The sequence below is a fragment of the Tachysurus vachellii genome, chromosome 4, assembly GCF_030014155.1.
Source record: "Tachysurus vachellii isolate PV-2020 chromosome 4, HZAU_Pvac_v1, whole genome shotgun sequence".
Taxonomy (NCBI): Eukaryota; Metazoa; Chordata; class Actinopteri; order Siluriformes; family Bagridae; genus Tachysurus; species Tachysurus vachellii.
In genome coordinates, this window is record NC_083463.1 from 8,540,744 (window position 1) to 8,558,775 (window position 18,032).

General features: G+C 37.0%; 1 protein-coding gene across 1 annotated transcript in view; it reads right to left on the minus strand.

The window, feature by feature from the left end:
* Positions 1-17,625, minus strand: part of ghrhrb (growth hormone releasing hormone receptor b) — a 48,278-nt gene extending 30,653 nt beyond the window's left edge. The window contains exons 1-2 of the mRNA XM_060867565.1: positions 17,389-17,625; positions 10,534-10,642 (exon numbers count right to left, since the gene is read on the minus strand). Of these exons, the coding sequence (XP_060723548.1) occupies positions 10,534-10,642; positions 17,389-17,475 (196 nt within the window). The 5' untranslated portion in view covers positions 17,476-17,625. The remainder of the gene's footprint in view (positions 1-10,533; positions 10,643-17,388) is intronic.
* Positions 17,626-18,032: the final 407 nt, after the last annotated feature.

Consider the following 18,032-nt stretch of genomic DNA (forward strand, 5'->3'; position numbering starts at 1 on the left):
GTATTTATATTAAGCTTTGTTTACAAACCATCAGGACAATTGTAGAGTGTACAGGTTTACTTTTGGTACAGTAGTTAATGGATTTTTCTGTTGCTTGTAAGTGTCTCTGCTAGGTTTATCTCAAAACTTATTTTCAGTGTGTGGGAAACTACAAGCAATTCAAGGCCTCGGCATTGTTTACGTAGTTGAAGAGGGGCGGGATTTCCAGCTGCTCATCCAGTAAGATATTGTTTTATATAACTGAGCAAAAAGGATTCAAGCTCATTCTGGAAGAGCAAAAATTGAAAGAAAGTGAGCGACGCTACTGTGGACATCTTACAAATCTTTTTAAAATTAGCCCACATTGTGTGATTTATTTTTCTACATTTTAAAAATTCCATATCTGAGATACAACTCTTCTAAAATCTATACACTAAATGGTAGAAGTTTGGTGCATATTTTAAGTGCATCGTGTATTGTATGTAATTTAAGACACAACTTCTGTGAAATAAAAACCAATGAATGATAATGAGATTTAGGGTTAGGGTTAGGGTTTTTTTTCTAGGGGACTGAATAGATGGAGAGATTTTATTTAATGCACAGTAAATAAGTAACAATTTCTAATCTTAGACTTGGAGGTACGAGTATTACAGGGGGTCCATCAAACTCCCTCAGAACAGAAGAGCCCTTATCCATCCACAGGGTTTGTGAGAAACCAGCTGTATGTTGTTATTTTTTGCCACTACAGTGATCTTATCACTACAGAGAGTGTTTACAATGCGTCCTTGGTGCATCCTTGATGTACCATTGTGCACATTCACCTGAAAAACAGAAGTAAGGATCTCTGTCAGAGAGCAAGATTGTCTCACTGTTTTCTGCCACTCTCTGTATGAACTGCCTCTGTCAGTGTCATTGTGCAGGTGTTGGATAATAAATCACATGAAAACACAATGTCACACCTCCTTTTCATTCCCTTTTCAGAAGCTCAATGTTAATTGAAGTCTACATGTTGAAGTCATCACAGCAGCTTGGTTTCTCTAAGAGCAGCACTCTCAGTCTCACGGCTCTCCCTGGTAGACAGTTCTGCCTCAAATTCACAGGTTATTTGTTGTTATATGTAGAAAATGTGGAATTTGATTTTTTTTATTTTTTTTTTAAATCCTTCATCTAATTAAAAAAATATCTGATATTTTGGTATGTGCCAGAGACATTTGAAAATGGAATTGGATTTTAATACATTTGGCTATTCTGGGTATCCCATTCAGATTTTTATTTATTCCAATTTTATACATCTGTCTACAAAAAAATATTTTACAAAAAGCTTTTACTTTAAGCCTGAGGCATAGAAAAATTTGACTGAGATAGCGGAACGCTTTTGCTGGAAAGTGTAAAAGAAACGTAGAGATAAAAACAAGAGACAATAAAAAGAATTTTGACTGATGTAATAATGAAATAATAATATGAGAATTATGCAAGACTGAAATAAACATTTGTTTTACATTTGAAACAAACACGATTGTAATGAATTGGACACATATACTAAACGCACGTACACTAAAGTGTAAGCTAGAACAGCTTGGAACAAATCTAATACACTCAGCAAAAATCAGAAACAAGAAACAAACAATATCAAATTGAGCAAGGTACAAGTTAAAAACCAGAAAACCAAACAAGGATCAAAACCAGAGGACAGATAATAAAACAGACAGGTTTGGTATGAAATGGTATATTTCACATATACCAGCACATATACTGTACTGAGAAACATTGTGGTTTTGAGAAATAACTTAAATATTATAGCTGTGATATTATAGCTGTGTAGTACAAGTGGAAGTGATCTGTATAGTGGTGATTGTGGACTTGAGAGACGGTGCATCTCATTCGGTTCCCTAACCCTCTAAATGGTGAATCAATATATTGTGTACACGAGCACTGGAACAGACACTGGCTCATTAGACATGGGGACACTGATGACTCAATTTGACATTCCAATTTCGTCATCAGTCACAGTGAAAGAACAAACATATAAAATAGTATAAAAAGTTTTATATGTCATGTACGTATATAATCTGTTGGCTTAATCACACGTTTCTGTCATGGTACTTAATGCAGGATCATAGGCTAGTTAGTGGACTCCTAAAATCATTAAACACTTAAAAGTCATTAGACTCAATCGGAATATATAGAATGTCAAATAAAGTTCACTAAAAAAAAATCACTAACAGAAGTAATCATTTCAGATCTAGAACAATGATAACGTTCTACTTATATATGTAGACGAAGCAAGACGAGAGTATGGCAGCTCACATCATTTCCAGTAATGGGACCATAGTGAAGTCACGGGAAAGTCGTGGCCTAATGGTTAGAGAGTTTGATTCCTAACCCTAAGGTTGTGGGTTTGAGTCTCGGGCCGGCAATACCACGACTGAGTTGCCCTTGAGCAAGGCACCGAACCCCCCAACTGCTCCCCGGGCGCCGCAGCATAAATGGCTGCCCACTGCTCCGGGTGTGTGTTCATGGTGTGTGTGTGTGTGTTCACTGCTGTGTGTGTGCACTTTGGATGGGTATCCATTTGTATGGGTCACCGTACTTAGCTGTACTGTATGTCACGTCACGGTCACATTCTGTGAGCAATCTCCCTGTTTTTGCAGTGCATTCTGGTATTTTTTAAGGAGCAAATATTCCAGTGCACTAGAAGGACTTTCCAGAGGCAGTGTGTTCTGTGGGATTCTGGTGCTCATGTGACACCACGAGTCATGATAATATGAATATGGCGGGTTATAGGTTTAATATATAAATATGAGTAATTTAACACATTTAATATGTGTTTAACAATATGCAAAATTGCAATACTTCAGTAACTATATGACAGAATCTATTATTACTACAGAATCAGTTGCACCTCAAACAACCGTCCACGATTGTTAAATCTATACTTTTGCCAATGATACACCTGAAAAATATTACACTCATATTCAATAGGAGTCATTGGTTGTAACTGATTCTAGCATCATATTAGCTCCTTATGTATCTACTATACAATGTAGATACAGAGAAAATGACCTAAACTATGTCCACAAATTGGAAGTTTCCTTAACAGTTGTAAGGATATAAGGAGCACATATTAATGTACTGTAAATAAAGGTACTGTATAAATGGGGTACTAAATAATAATAATAATAAAAAAAATCATCTTATATAGGAATTTCTATCCAGACACTAATAAAAAAATCACAAACCTTTGGAGTGCTGTATACTTCTCTAAACAAATGAAAGTCATTTTGATTCTTTTTTTAATAAATCTGTCTTTTATTTTACTTTGTTTGATGTTTAGCAAAACATCCATACATTATAAAGCTGGACAAATACACGTTCTCATCATATGAAGCAGCGGCTTTCCTGCTTGATTGTCCATAAAGCCGAGCAAATGGATTTCGGATAACCTGATCTCCTCAAACACAGGACGCCAGATGCAAGAATCAACAGAAGAAAAATGATCTGAAGCTTTATTTGCTTTGTTAACATCATTATTGCTTGTCAGTAGTTGACAAAATCAAATTAAAAACTCAAATCTAATCCAAATGTATGTGGTAGGCTCTTTGATCCCAAGTGACTTATCTTGGACCCAAGAGGCAAAAATTCCAGTTCAAGCTCAGAGCAGTTGAGAAGTGACCAGATTTGAATGTAAAGCCTTATGCTTAGCTTTAACTGCTAATGAACAAAATGTCTCACTGTTTTTAGAAAGTTGTGTAAATACTTCAGTAGGCCATACTGAGCTACTGAGCTAAAAATTCTTGCCAGAATTACAAATGTTCATCACCCGTAGCAGTGGCTTGTGAACATAAATATTGATATGGAAGGCTGACATTAATAACAGCCTTACACATGACTTATGTTACATGCTATCTATATATCTAGCATGTTCACAGTCCAGATGATTTACAATTAAAGACCACCACGAAACAGCATAATAGGCAAAACCCACTGAGGAAAATAAAAAAAAGACAAGAAACAATAACTAAAATTTCATACAAATATAATGTCTAGCCTTTTTTTGTCTAAATTTATGGCCTTGTTTGGATTACATAAAAGGTCAAAGTTTCACAAAATATTTATATATATTAATTATTCAATATATATTTGTGTCTTTAATGGAAAAAAAATCTGTTACAACAAAATCAAAATCTAAAAAATGTAGTAAATTTGCACTTCTCTAGGATAAGAAAGTTTTCTGAACGTGAATACATCTTTTAAGTCATTAAAATGGTTGAAAGCAACTTAGTATAAAAACCTGTTTCAACCTTTTGAAAACATTAATAAATAGGTGACATTTATTTTGATGAGCATAAATGTGGACCGATCACATTCCTGTCCAGACATTATAGTAAATGATTTGCTTTCAGAGTCACACATCTGAGAGAAAATTAATTACTCATGTCTACAGGCTCATAGGCCATGAATACTTATTAAAGGTTTATGAATATGAGCATACTGTGAATATTCATGAGGCTCAGATGGAAAAACTCTAGAATGGGTCACTGTTCATTGTTTACACATCAACCGTAAGTTTCCTTTGCTAAACTTTAATCCTTAACACCATAATTGAGTAAAATGTGTAAATCATAAATCAGATGTGTAAATCATCAAGCTTAGTGAGATTATTAACAGATCCCAGCACTACACACTAACCCATGTGCATATTGAATTGCTTGCAAGCTTTACTAGGGATTAAACCTCAATCTACAGTCATTACACACAAATTTTATAGGCTTGTATTTTCTTATGCTATAAAAGATATACTATTACAGGGTGCCCCAAAAATCTCCATACGTGACCAGTTTCTAGCAAAATTTCTTCCAAAAAAAGGCTCGTGAAGGCCATGATGTACTAAAACAAGATAGAGCTCAAAGATTATAAAAAACAGTGCATTTATGGTTTAATTCTATGTATAACACCATGTAGATGTTTTGCAATTAAAGTTCAATGTCAAAAACTATGTATGGAGACCTTTGGGATACAGTTTCATTTACATTTACGTAGCATTTGGAAGACTCCCTTATCCAGAGTGACTTGCAGGGACATCTAGGGACATCTAAGGTAATTTCAATCCACCAACAAGGTGCCAGTACAGAAAAAGTCTTGATGCATAGCTACAGTACCTTGTACCGTAAGAGATGGTGGGTCACTTCTGATGAAATCTGAATGCCAGAAGCTACAGGATGCCAGGGGAGTGAGGGAACTTAGGGAGTTTGAAAGCAAGTTGTTCAGCTGAATTTTAGATCAGTTGCAGAGGCTGAATGATTCTTGGAGGCAGATCTGCCAATGAGCGAGTTGTGGTAGTCCAGTCTTGAAAAGACAAAGTTTTGAACAAGCACCTGAACAGCCTGTTTGGGTAGAAATGGAGGAATCCTTCTGATGTCGTAAAGGTGAAATCCACATGAGCATGTCAGATTAGCAGTGTGAGAGGAATAGGACAATGATTGTCCATTACCCTAAGGTTGCATGCAGTGATGGAAGGATCAGAGAGTTGTCCAGATCACAAGATACTGATGTGGACATCATCTAGAATTAACAGTAACAATTTTCTCTAGGATTACGTTTCAGATGATGAGCTGACATCAAATATGAGATGCTAAGTTCTGAGTGGAAACATGAGTGTCAGGTAAGGGAAGAAGAGGATGAGTTAAGTGCCAACTGCAATGCAAACCCATGTGATTATATGACCTCACCACGAGATCGAGTATAGATGGAGAACTGCAGAGGACCAAGTACTGAGCCTTGTGGAACACCAGTGGAGACGCTTAGTCAAGTAAAGTCACAGATTTGACTGACCTGTAGGAAGGAAACCATTGCCAATACTGTGCCACAAATTCTCAAAGTCTCATGGACATAATGATAGTTCTGTGGTTAAATACACTATACAGAATCTGTGTTTATGTGTTTATTAAGAATTTAGGAAAGGAAACACTTTGGAACAAATTAATTTTGTGATTTTTTTTTTTCCTACAGCCATTTTGTTACACTGAATGCAACCCAATCCCATTTATAAATATTGTGACATGTGCTTTAATAAAAATAATGCAGTCCTATAAAAAACATCTCACTGCCTGCTGGTTTAAGACATTGAAATATCAGACAAAGTTTAGTCAGCCATAAAAGCAGAACAGGTGAGAGATTACATTTGAACTGTACTATAGCCTATTAGACATAGAAATTATTTAACTGACTGGTTTAGTGTTTGAGGTGCTGCAGTGAAAGAACTGGCTCATATTGATCCTCTCAGGTGGCCCTCACCTCCCTCATCATTAGCCATGATTAAACATCATCTGTTTGAGAAACACACTTTAATCTTCAAAACCTTTACACTTGATTACATTCTGAAATTACTTTTGGCTGACTGAACCTACTGGAATTGACATTATTAAGATGTTTTCGTTCTTATTTCAGTAGGCAGAATCAGATCCCATTAACAAGCATATAACTGTATATATGGTATTGTTTAAAACTTATAATTTTTTGCTTAATGGTTGCTGCTTAATGATGTTAAATATTTATTCATTCATCAGTAAATATATAATCCTGGTCTATCCTGCCACTTTATCCTGTAATTATGGATCTGGAGCTTATTCTGGCAACACTTGTTACATGACAGTAATACACACTGTTTGGCATGCCAGTCCATCACTGATCGCCACACACACAAACACACACACAAAAATTTTGGCTAACCAATTTTCCACAGAACCTGGAAGAAAGCCAAATGTAAAACTCCACATAGACAAGTTCAGGATCGAATCACTAACCCTGGAGATGTAAGACAGGAAACCTAAAGCTGTGCCATTGATTATACCATTAACAAAACTACCAAAACAGCTGTATAGTGAAACCAGTACAGCCTTTTAGGCAACCTTATTATAATAGCCATGAATTAACAAAATGGTCTGTAATATAATCACAATTTGACATTAAATCCAATGTCCAAGCTCAGTGTTTAAGTGAAAGAAAGGCTGTGAGTTCAAAACTCAGGACCACCAAGCTACAACTCCTGAGCACTTGAGCAACTCCCTGAACCCACAAATGCTCAGTTGTATTAAATAAGATAAATGTAAGTTGCAAATACACAATTTAAGAACAAAAACATCACAAAAATAGGTTTAGCCAAAAGTATCAGAGCAGTCCCAAAATTAGGAACAGGCAAAAGTATTGTGACAGATAAACAGGCACAAGGTTAAAAAAAAAACAGACAAAGGACAACAGGGCAAAGCAGTGACATCAGAGCTTAACAAGGTCAGAAGTTGCACTAGCGAAGTCAAATACTAAGAGTGTATAACTCGCAATGAGGATCTGAAAAGAATCGGTATATAAAGTTTGAAAAGCAAATCTACATAAAGGGAAAAAGGTGCACACCATTAAAAGCCTGGGGATTGTGAAAATGGGAGTGGTGGTTGCTGGTGGTTGCTGGAAGTTTGAGTCAAATTGATCCAAGCCATCAGGCAGGCAAAGCATGCACATGCCACTTCCTGGAAAGCAAAGACACCCAGTGCCTGTGGCAGGGCATCCATGCAATCATGAACTACAGGACAACTTCACCTGCCTGTGTCAGTGACGCCTCCCTAACAGACTTGCTGAACAACTTCTACACTCGGGTTGAGGCGCAGAACAACATAGCGGCAAGGAAGACTATCCCTCCCCTCTGTTTAACCATGGCCAATGTGAGGAGAAATCTAAGTAGAGTTAACCTACAGAAAGCTGCTGGACCAGACAGCATTTCTGGTAGGGTGATCAGCGAATGTTCAGAACAGCTAGTCTTCACTGACATCTTCAACATTTCCCTGAGTAGCACCATTGTTCCTACATCATTCCTGTGCAAAGAAGGCTACAGAGTCTTGTATCAAGAACTATCGTCCCGTTGCACTCAAACCCATTGTGATGAAATTCTTCGAGAGGCTTGTCATGAGGCTCATCAAGGCTCAAGTTCCACCTTCACTGCAGTTTGTGTATCGTCCAAACTGCTGCACGGACGATGCCATTACCACAACCCTCAATCTGGCCCTTACCCGTCTGGACAATAAAGATACATACAGCACTGGGGCCACTTAGGGCTGTGTGTTCAGTCCACTGCTGTTCACTCTGCTGACTCACAAATATGTAGAAATGCACAGCTCAAACTACATCATCAAGTGCACTGATGACTCAACTGCGGTGGGTCTCATCAGTAAGAATGAAGAATCAGCATATAGAGAGGAGGTGCAACAGCTAACTGCAAGGTGTAGAGTCAACAACCTGTTTCTAAACGTTGACAAAACTAAATAGATAGTTTTTGACCACAGAGTGACCACTTTCCGCTGGTGTTCACAATTCCTTGGTGTTCATCTGGCGGAGAACCTTAACCAGAGGCACCTCTACTTCCTATAAAGGCCCCATCCTGAACAAGTTTTAAAGACGGACCGTTGACAGCATCCGGAGCAGCTACATCACTGTCTGGTTTGGAAACTTCACCGTCTCGGATCCTGCAGCAGTTAGTGAGGACAGCTGAGAATATCATTAGCATTTCTCTTCCTTCCATCATGGACATTCATAAAGCACGCTACATCCACAAAGCCAACAGCATTGTGAATGACCTTTCACACCCCTCACACACACTTTTCAGCCTCCTGCCATCTGGAAAAAGGTGCCGTAGAATTCGGGACCTCAATCCAGACCTCAATCTCTTTCCTCAGCCCTTCAGACTCATAAACAAACAGAACTGAACTGTACCGAAAACACACACCCAACTGTGTGAACTACACTAATCACTCACTCAATTGCTGTTTTTGCACACGACATTGCTGTTTTTGCACACCACATTTATCAATACCTCATTAAACTGCTGCGACTACATAAGTTTGAATATGTTTACAATGGCTCTAGTTGCACAATGTACTTTATGATATACAGTATGCACACTGGTCAGTGCTATTTCGTGTATTTGACTTGTAATGTTTTGTATTGTCTGTTTGCATTGTCTTTTATCTCACACTGTTGCATCAGGTTGTACACGTTGCACTTTATATGGCTAGGACTCAAGTCCTTAGCTCTGTGTTGTTTTAGGTAGCTTTATGTCATTTTATATAGCACCTTGGTCCTGGATAAACGTCGTTTCATTTCACTGTGTACTGCGTCAGCTACTGTATTTATGGTTGAAATGACAATAAAAGCTTCTTGACTTGACTATTGACTTGACTTTACTTCAGAGACTACCTCAGATTCACTCATACATAAGGCATTCTGGACTGTACAAATTGGCATACATGGTCAACAGAGCCTTCATTCTGACTTGCTCAAAACAGGTATCCTGTTACTCTTTTTGACTAACTTCAGGCTTTTATTTTGTTTTGTTTGAGTCTTGGCTATTCTGGTCTTTGGGGAAAAATGCAAAACAAAACTGTAGAGCCTTTCCAGTGTACCCACATAGAAATTAATGAGTATTTTAAATTGGTTTATCAGAAAAAAAAGCCTAACAACTAGAGTACAGCTCCATTCCGTGACTCAAAGTGTGTTGTGCATCTTTTAATGCCATGTGCAATGCAATACAAAGCCTGGCTTGTTTAAGCATTTTCAATAATATTGACATGAAAAAAGCTTTTAACTGTTATTTTTTCTGCTTACGGCTTGTTAGCATTAGTTTTGCCCGTTCAGTTCACTGCAGTTGTCACTAAAATGCCTTTCTTATATAGACCATTGATTTAGCATGACATTTACAAGATTTAACAAGAATTTTCCAAATCTGACATTTAACTGTTAGTCATGCAAATCCCTTGAGTAGTTCAAGGTGTTGTCATAGTGACACAACACTGATTTTTGTTTTCACATCAGCTACATTTCAGTGCTACACCTCTTGAGCTATCTACACAAACTTAAGATAAAACGAGTGGGAGTGGGTGGACAGATACAGTGTAGGCAGTACACAGAGAGGGCATGTTCATTAACGTCTGAGTGTACAGTAGTAAGTGGTTCTGCATGACTTTTCATTCTTGACAGCATGATATCTTTTGTTACTGCTACAGATTCAACACATTTTCTTGAAGAAATTCATAAACTTGTTTGACTCTGAAACAACTGGTCACTCAAACAAAAGGCAAGACAGAGGCTGATTAAACCGACCAACGTTGTTGCCATGCCAATGTGCAATGTCCGTAAAGAAGACACTGGACTACTATCGTAGTCAAGGGCACAGTTATGCCAGGTGTAATCCAGTGTCTCTATGGATAAGCAGTAAACACTGGACCGACTGATATTACTGCTGTATCCTGGTCTTGATATACTCATCTACTTCTTATACTATATTTTGGCTTTTTCTGGAATCTTCAGAGCTACCAAGGAAGGAAACGCAGACTGGTGTCAAAACTAGGCATCCTAGAGTGAATCTGATTCTACATACCTAAGCTCTACAGTATAACTGATGTACATGACTGGCATTGTAGGTTATGCTCCTTAAGTTCATTAAGACCAACTGTGCTAACCGTGTTCTGGGAATCGTAAGTCAATCTTAATTATATACCAAAGGTTACTTACCGGTGATTGTAGTGTGGTTGTGGTACTCTTGTTTACGTATGTATCTGCATTGCTCCTGAGTCTTCATATGCTGAGCCACAAGAGTGCAGACTGGATGGATTGCTTCCCCCTGCGAAAAGTGATTTAGGATTACTATAAATCTCACACACCATATAAACGCTGCTTATTTTATTGCTTAACAGTGGCGGGACATTCCGGAAAAGTATGTCAAATTGTGTACAATTACTGTATATGCTTGACCAGGTGTCATCAACTAATGGACTGAAATTTGGATCAAAATAAGTGTTAATAAAAAGTTATAGCAGAACAGCATTCATTTAGTGGCTCTGGATTTTTAACCATGAACCTGCTCTGTTGTGACAGATCCCATGCTGTAGAAATTGCCATATGCAGCTGTGTGCACAAATATCACTGAATGGCACTGTATTGCTTTAATAATTAACATTGATTCTCCTTATCAAACATAAAAAGATGCATTAATTTTAAACACCAATAATTTTATCACATCATTAATCTCTTTCCAATTCTCTTTAAATCCCTGAAGTACTAGTACTCTGGGTGGATAGGGCTCTGGGGCTCTGCTCCTACACCTACAAGGTTACATAAAATGAAATTATGCACATTTTAGTTATATTCTTTTATAAAAAAGTATGTTTTATTTAGTTTACTATTATGGGTTAATTAATACATGAACTAATGAACATGTAGTTATGTTGGTCATTATTCATGCATGAGTTCATAAGACTCAAATCATATCTAAGATATTATTTACTGTTATTGTAAAGTACCACCATAGGTACCACGAATACCCCTGCGGTTAGCCAAAAAAGGACCTCTATATTATACTGAGATACTTGCTTTCTAAACTAATTTAACTTTACAGAAATATTATAATATTAAACTTTAACACAGCAAATGATAATCTTCTGCAAGGAAATCCATGAACCTGCTTTAATCTTCCTTATTCTTAATATTTATAAGATGAATAACAGTTAGCTGGATAAGGACAGAAAGGGAGAAAGCAAAAGAGAGAGAGAGAGAGAGAGAGAGAGAGAGAGAGAGAGAGAGAGAGAGAGAGAGAGAGAGAGAGAGAATTAATGAGAAAAAAAAATGTGATTAGCATGGGTTGGCTTTCTCCTTATTCATTAGAGAGGAACAAAGAACTATGTTGAATTTATGTTGTGTATAGCCTCTATTTCACCTCATCGCTGTATTACAACCCTGTGATGAGTCAGAGGTGGCTGAATGGTAATGAAAAAACTGTGCCTAGGGTTAAAAAAACAAGCAGCAAGTTTCCTGACCAATGTGTTAAGCAATTATTAAAGCAGAGAAGAAGTGAAGCAGAGTTTTTGCTCATGTCTCATGTCGATACAACTATTCCCATTATTTCTGATAGTTATGTTAACACAAAGTGGTAAACAGGGGGCAGGGGGATGTGGTAGCTCAGTGGTTAAGGTGTTGGGCTACTGATCGGAAGGTCATGAGTTCAAACCCCAGGTCCACCAAGCTGCCACTGCTGGGCCCCTGAGCAAGGCCCTTAACCCTCAGTTGCTCAGTTGTAAGTCACTCTGGATAAGGGTGTCTGCTAAATGCTGTAAATGTAAATGTAATGTAAATGTAAACATTTCGATAGCATTACAATGAATGCAGATGGACATTACACTGCTGTACCAGTCTACAGCTTGTGGAAATTACCCAGAGCTGAAGGCTGCATGGGGGATCTGGATATGTATTTGAAAGTGATAAACAGAGTAACTTCCTTGTCATGACATGCCCTTGAGCTGTTGGTGGCATTGACCTCAAACAGGGAATAAGATTCCTGCAAAAAGTGTACATCAAGGTGAGGAAAGATACATCACCTTTAACAAACACCTTGTCTGTAGACGAACGCTTAATAACTTAGTTAGCAACTGCATATCTGTCGTCTTGCAAATTTCATGACTTTGCATTGTGGTGGTTCAGAGCTTGGTCAGCATGCATTATGGAAATTTTTAACATGCAATCATTTGGGAATTCTTCCGATACGTAGCTGCAGCTATCTGTATCATTAATCTTCCTGGCTTCCTTCTGTCTTAGCATTATAACGACAGATGTCTTTGTCATGTTTGTTAAACCACAAAGTCTTCTGTGCTTAGACTTTCCCTCCTGTCTGTCACATAGCAACTGATATGGGTAGTCCTTTAAAACTGTTACAGAAATGTCTCCATACAGAAATCATAGCTAATTAGATTCATTTTTTTTTTTTGTTTTACCTTAAAGCTTATATTATCTTTTTACTATAGAAACGATAATGTATACAAATTAGTGTATTATTATAAACCCTTTATTAAACCCTTTATTTTCCTTGCAGCTGGGACTACTAGAAGGAAAGGTTTGAGAAATAAATAAAATTAATTTAGAAATTAAGAGATTATAAACCATATGGAACAATAGATTCGCAGAAGATTTAAACTTCAGTTAAAATTCACATCAAACATCGGAATGTAGAAAACACATAATCTCTGTGACTTCAATTGCGGCTTGATTGTTGGTGCCAGAGAGGCTGGTTTGAGTAGATAAACTGCTGGGAACTTCTAAGATTTTTACTCACAAGGTTGTGCACATAACAAAAAAGGTGATTGCGTGGCAGTTTTGTGGGTGGAAATGTTTTTTTTTTTTTAATGAGAGGTCAGAGAGGTCAGAGGAAATCCAGATTGGTCTGAGTTGCTAAGAAGGATATGGTAACTCATATAGACACTCATTACAGCTGGGTTAAGGAGAAAAGCATATACTGTAAGCATGCACAAAACATCAAAACTTGAAGTTCATGAGCTAAGGACGACATCAGGTTCACTCCTGTCAACCAAGAACAGAAACTGAGGCTGTCAATGGCACAGATTCACCCAAATCACTGGTCTTTTTCCAGTCTTTCCTGGTGAGATCAATTCTCAGATCAGTCTGGTCATTTTCCTGTGATCCCGTCATTCTACAGACCCTTTGTACACAGGATGTTTTACAAAGCATTCTGTGTGACCTCTAGAGACTTTTCTGTTTGAAAATCCCCGGAGATCCCAGCAAGCTCATCTGATCTGATCAAGCATTCTGAAGTTTGATGTTAACTGAAGCTCTTGATGAGTATCTGCATGACTTTAAGTGTGGTACTGCTGCCATGGGACTGGCTGATTAGATAACAGTATAAATACACATGTGTTTGTTTTAAAGTGGATAGTGAGTGAATATAATAATTTAGGTTTTGTGTCTTGGCACTGGACCACACAATGGGTCTACACAACTCTATCCAGAATGCAAACTATTTTGTCTCATAGCCTGATTACCTCTTGCTTTAAAAAATTTCAATTAGCCAGTCTTGGCCGTTAACATTAAACATAGTAAGGAGTGAGACAAAATAAAAAACAAAGAGGCAGATAAGGATCATGCTGCTGGTAAGATAAAGTATAGCTGGCCCAATGCTGAGGCTCTGAAAAACATTATGATAGGAAATGAAGCAGCATTCAGGAAAGCCAACGACAGGTCATTAGTGAGCTCGCCAAGCAACAATCACATTTCATCACAGTATTGATTTGTTTCTGTTTTTGGTGTTGTATGGTAGTGAAGAACACATCAGTGAAATTTTTATAAACGCATTTTTATAAATTTTTATAACACTTGATTTTGGACAACTAGTTTGAACAAATTGGATACCAGGAATTCAGTTAATGTTAAATAAGCAGTGTTCTTTTTACTGGAAATGCTCATTTAAACAATATGCCAGGAGGAAAGAAACAACTAAATGAAATGGTCAGAGAACCTCTTTGTATATACACGAGCATTATATACTCTCTATTTACATGAGCAATTCTGTCCTCCGAAGCATTTAGTCAGCACATAGGTTTATTAAAAAAACAAAAAAAAACAAACACTATATTAACAGAATTTAAATAATATCCTACAGCATTATTTAAACACAAGGTCAGATCTGAAATGTACTAAATTTAGTTTCATGTTGTTGGTTGGAACTAACTATATTTCACTCTGGATAATTTTAGTGTCTTTGTAGAGCTCAGGAAAACCAGTAACTGGGGTGGATATTCAACATGCATAGGATGTGCAACTAATGCATTCGATGCATGCAAATTATCCATTTAGAATTAAATTATAGCTTAGTCTTATCTTTTTCTCTGCTCCATAAGACAAAGACTTACAGGACTTGCCAGTATTGTGCACTCCAAACAAGCAAGTATACAAGGCAGTTTGTTCAAACCACAACCACTTCTCATTCTCAATGATACAGAGTCTACAATACAGTAATATTTGTACTTTTTAAGCTTTATTTATTAATTTCTTTTTTTTTTGTATTATTATGAGAGTCCTGAAGCCAATATAGAAAGCATTCAATATAAGACATTTTTATATACAGACCTGTCTCCATAGTACAGCTGAGTATGAGTGTATATAACATTGCATAGAGTATCAAATATATCATATATTTCAAATTTGAAACCACAGAACATGGGCTGAAAGCAGCTAATTAACATTATATTTGATGCTAAATCCTAAAACCTACAATGCAGTAAACTTACAGGATTAGCTACTAGTAAGACAAGAATTCAAATTTAACTTGTGAAGACAAGTTTAAGTGCTCATACACTTCACTTGCTGTAGTACTAAGAGCTTAAAAGGCAAATCTTTGAAAAAAAAAACAAAACAAAACAAAAATAATTGTGCTTATTGTACAGTACCACCATTTTTCTGTACTCAAAGACACTTAACCATTGAATGAGCCTGTTGAACATGAGCGCAGTTACTGTCTGGAAAAGTCTCAACTACAGTAAGTGCAGAAAACCACCGCCACCATGCTGTGACATTCCCCAAGAGTCACATTAATGTAATGCGCAAGCTTTGTAAGATCTGACATTAACCGGTTTGACAATGCTAGGCACAAAACACATTCTTGCTGATATTTTATGCTCGTGACAGCAGACATTCTGTATTAAGACAAGGTGCAATTTCATGAAATATATCTCAGCGGGAGACATAATAACAGAACAGACATCTGTAAAAAGGGCATGTAGTTCAGACCCGCTGAGTCAGAGTCCTGCAGTTTGTTTCCAGTGTACAGGTTAAATGATCAAGATTACAATGTATTATCCAAAGGAGACATCAACACCAATGTTGGTGCATCCATTTTGTATTGAGGCAAATAGCATCAGTTATGAAGACCAGAATTTGCAATCCTTGAAATTTAGTGATCATCTAGAGGAGTGTAAAAGAGGAGCTAATGATGTGAGATGGGGATTAAAACATATAAAATCTGAGAAGTGGGAAAAATCCTGAAGAGGTCTTCAATGTTGCATATCTTTAAATAAGAATAACACTGTAACTGTCAAAAAAGTAATAATATTAAAAGTAATATAGTGCATTTATATTAATAAATACAAGTATTTGTGGCTTAAAAATGTGATATGGGGTTAAAAAAGATAATTTATAAACAAACAAACAAACAAACAAACAAACAAACAAATAAATAAATAAGTGATAGGATGGATTAAGGATATGATTAACAAAGACGCTTTCAATACTCAGATGAAAAAAATGGGGATTTTGACACTTGACATGCTTTGCACATTTGCATGTTAACATCAGTGGCAGCAGTGGATTGCTGCTAGCAGTGTTACCTGAACGCTCTGAACACTGCTACTGTTTTATTGCACTATTACACCTTTGAGTATAGAGCGTCAACCCAACATAACGTGCACTACAAACCTACAGTAAACTGCCTCTACTGTATAACCTGTACATACAACTGGAAATAGCACATTTCTTCTTGTTCTGTAGAGTATTCTATAATTACCATTACATACATATTCTCTGTTAATACAACAGTTGGACTGTTTTAATTACAAGAAAATTTGCTCTATTCTGTTGTTCGAAATCTGTTCAGTTTTATTCTGTCCTATATTCTATTTTTTCCTATTGCATTTATTTTAAACACAATAGTTATCTTTTATTCCGTTTTGGTCTGTCCTCTTCTGTTCGAATTGGTTCTATTATATTTGGTTGTTCTGTCTATTTTCTACGTGTTCATGATTTGCTATATTTCATCATATTATGTTCTATTATTTTGTTATTTTCTATTCTATTCTATTCTATTCTATTCTATTCTATTCTGTTCTATTTTATCAAAACTAATTTCACTACTCCTACATCGGCAGTGTCGATTTGATATTCCACACTCTTCTCTGTTATTCTCTTTTGTTATATTATTTTGTTCTATTCTATTCCTTGTTATTTCGTTCTATTTTATTCTGTTTATTTTGTTCTGTTTCATTCTGTTTTACTGTCCTGTCCTCTTCTGTTCTGTTCTTAATGGCCCTATTACATATGGTTCTGTCCTACACTACCCTAACCTCTACAGCAATTTGCTAAAATCTGTTCTATTGTATTCTGTTATGTTCTGTTGCATTCTATCGTGTTCTGCTCTGTTTTTTATTCTTTTTGTAAATATAAATTCGATTCTATTCTGGTACTACAAAGAATTTATACTGTGTTTAAACAAAAAAGAAATGATACTCTTTCACGGACACCGTGCTGCTCCTCTACAGACACTTGGAGATTTACAGTAGCTGTTAAAGAAGATTATAGTGATACTACAGTGAGATTATAGTGATACTATAGTGAGATTATAGTGATACTATAGTGAGATTATATTGATACTATAGTGAGATTATAGTGATACTATAGTGAGACTATAGTGATACTATAGTGAGATTATAGTGATACTATAGTGAGACTATAGTGATAAATGAACTGTCCCATGCAGCACAATAAACTCAGCTCACAGTGAAAGATAACAAGAGGTTCATCCTCTGTACTTACCGTTTGCCATGTGCAGTGGTGGATCCACCATGTCAGCAGGACCACTCTGAAAGTTAACGAATTCCTAGAAAGTATCATGTTCTGCATTCAAGTGTTTGAATAGACGGATAAACGCGTATTGAACTGACGCTTGTATATTCGGCTCAGTCCACACTGCATGGGTGTTTAATTATTAATCAAGCACCGGATTCTCCCTCGGTGACAGCCGTGGTGTGCAGAGTGGGTGGCTTTCCTGGAGTGTACTGATGGAGTGAGTGGCGTGCGTGTGTGCGTGTGCGTGTGCGTGTTGGAGACGCGCAGCGCAGTGCTGCAGCCGCACCTCCCGATCTCACGCGCGCTCCCGCACATCTCACATCACATTAACATATAGCATTAACATTCAGCCACCAGTTATACACACGGATGCACACAGCAAATTCATCAGTACTGACTTAACACTTAGGATCAGACTGATACGAATACGAAAACAAGTGTGCATATTTTTTTTTGTATTTGTATTGATAAGCTCGATAAGATTCATTCATTCAATCAATCAATCATTTGTAGCTGCTGATCCTGGTCAGTGTGGCAGTTGAGCCTATTTCTGGAGCACTGGGTACATGGTAGAGATGCCAATCCATCACAAGGCACCATTCACATATATT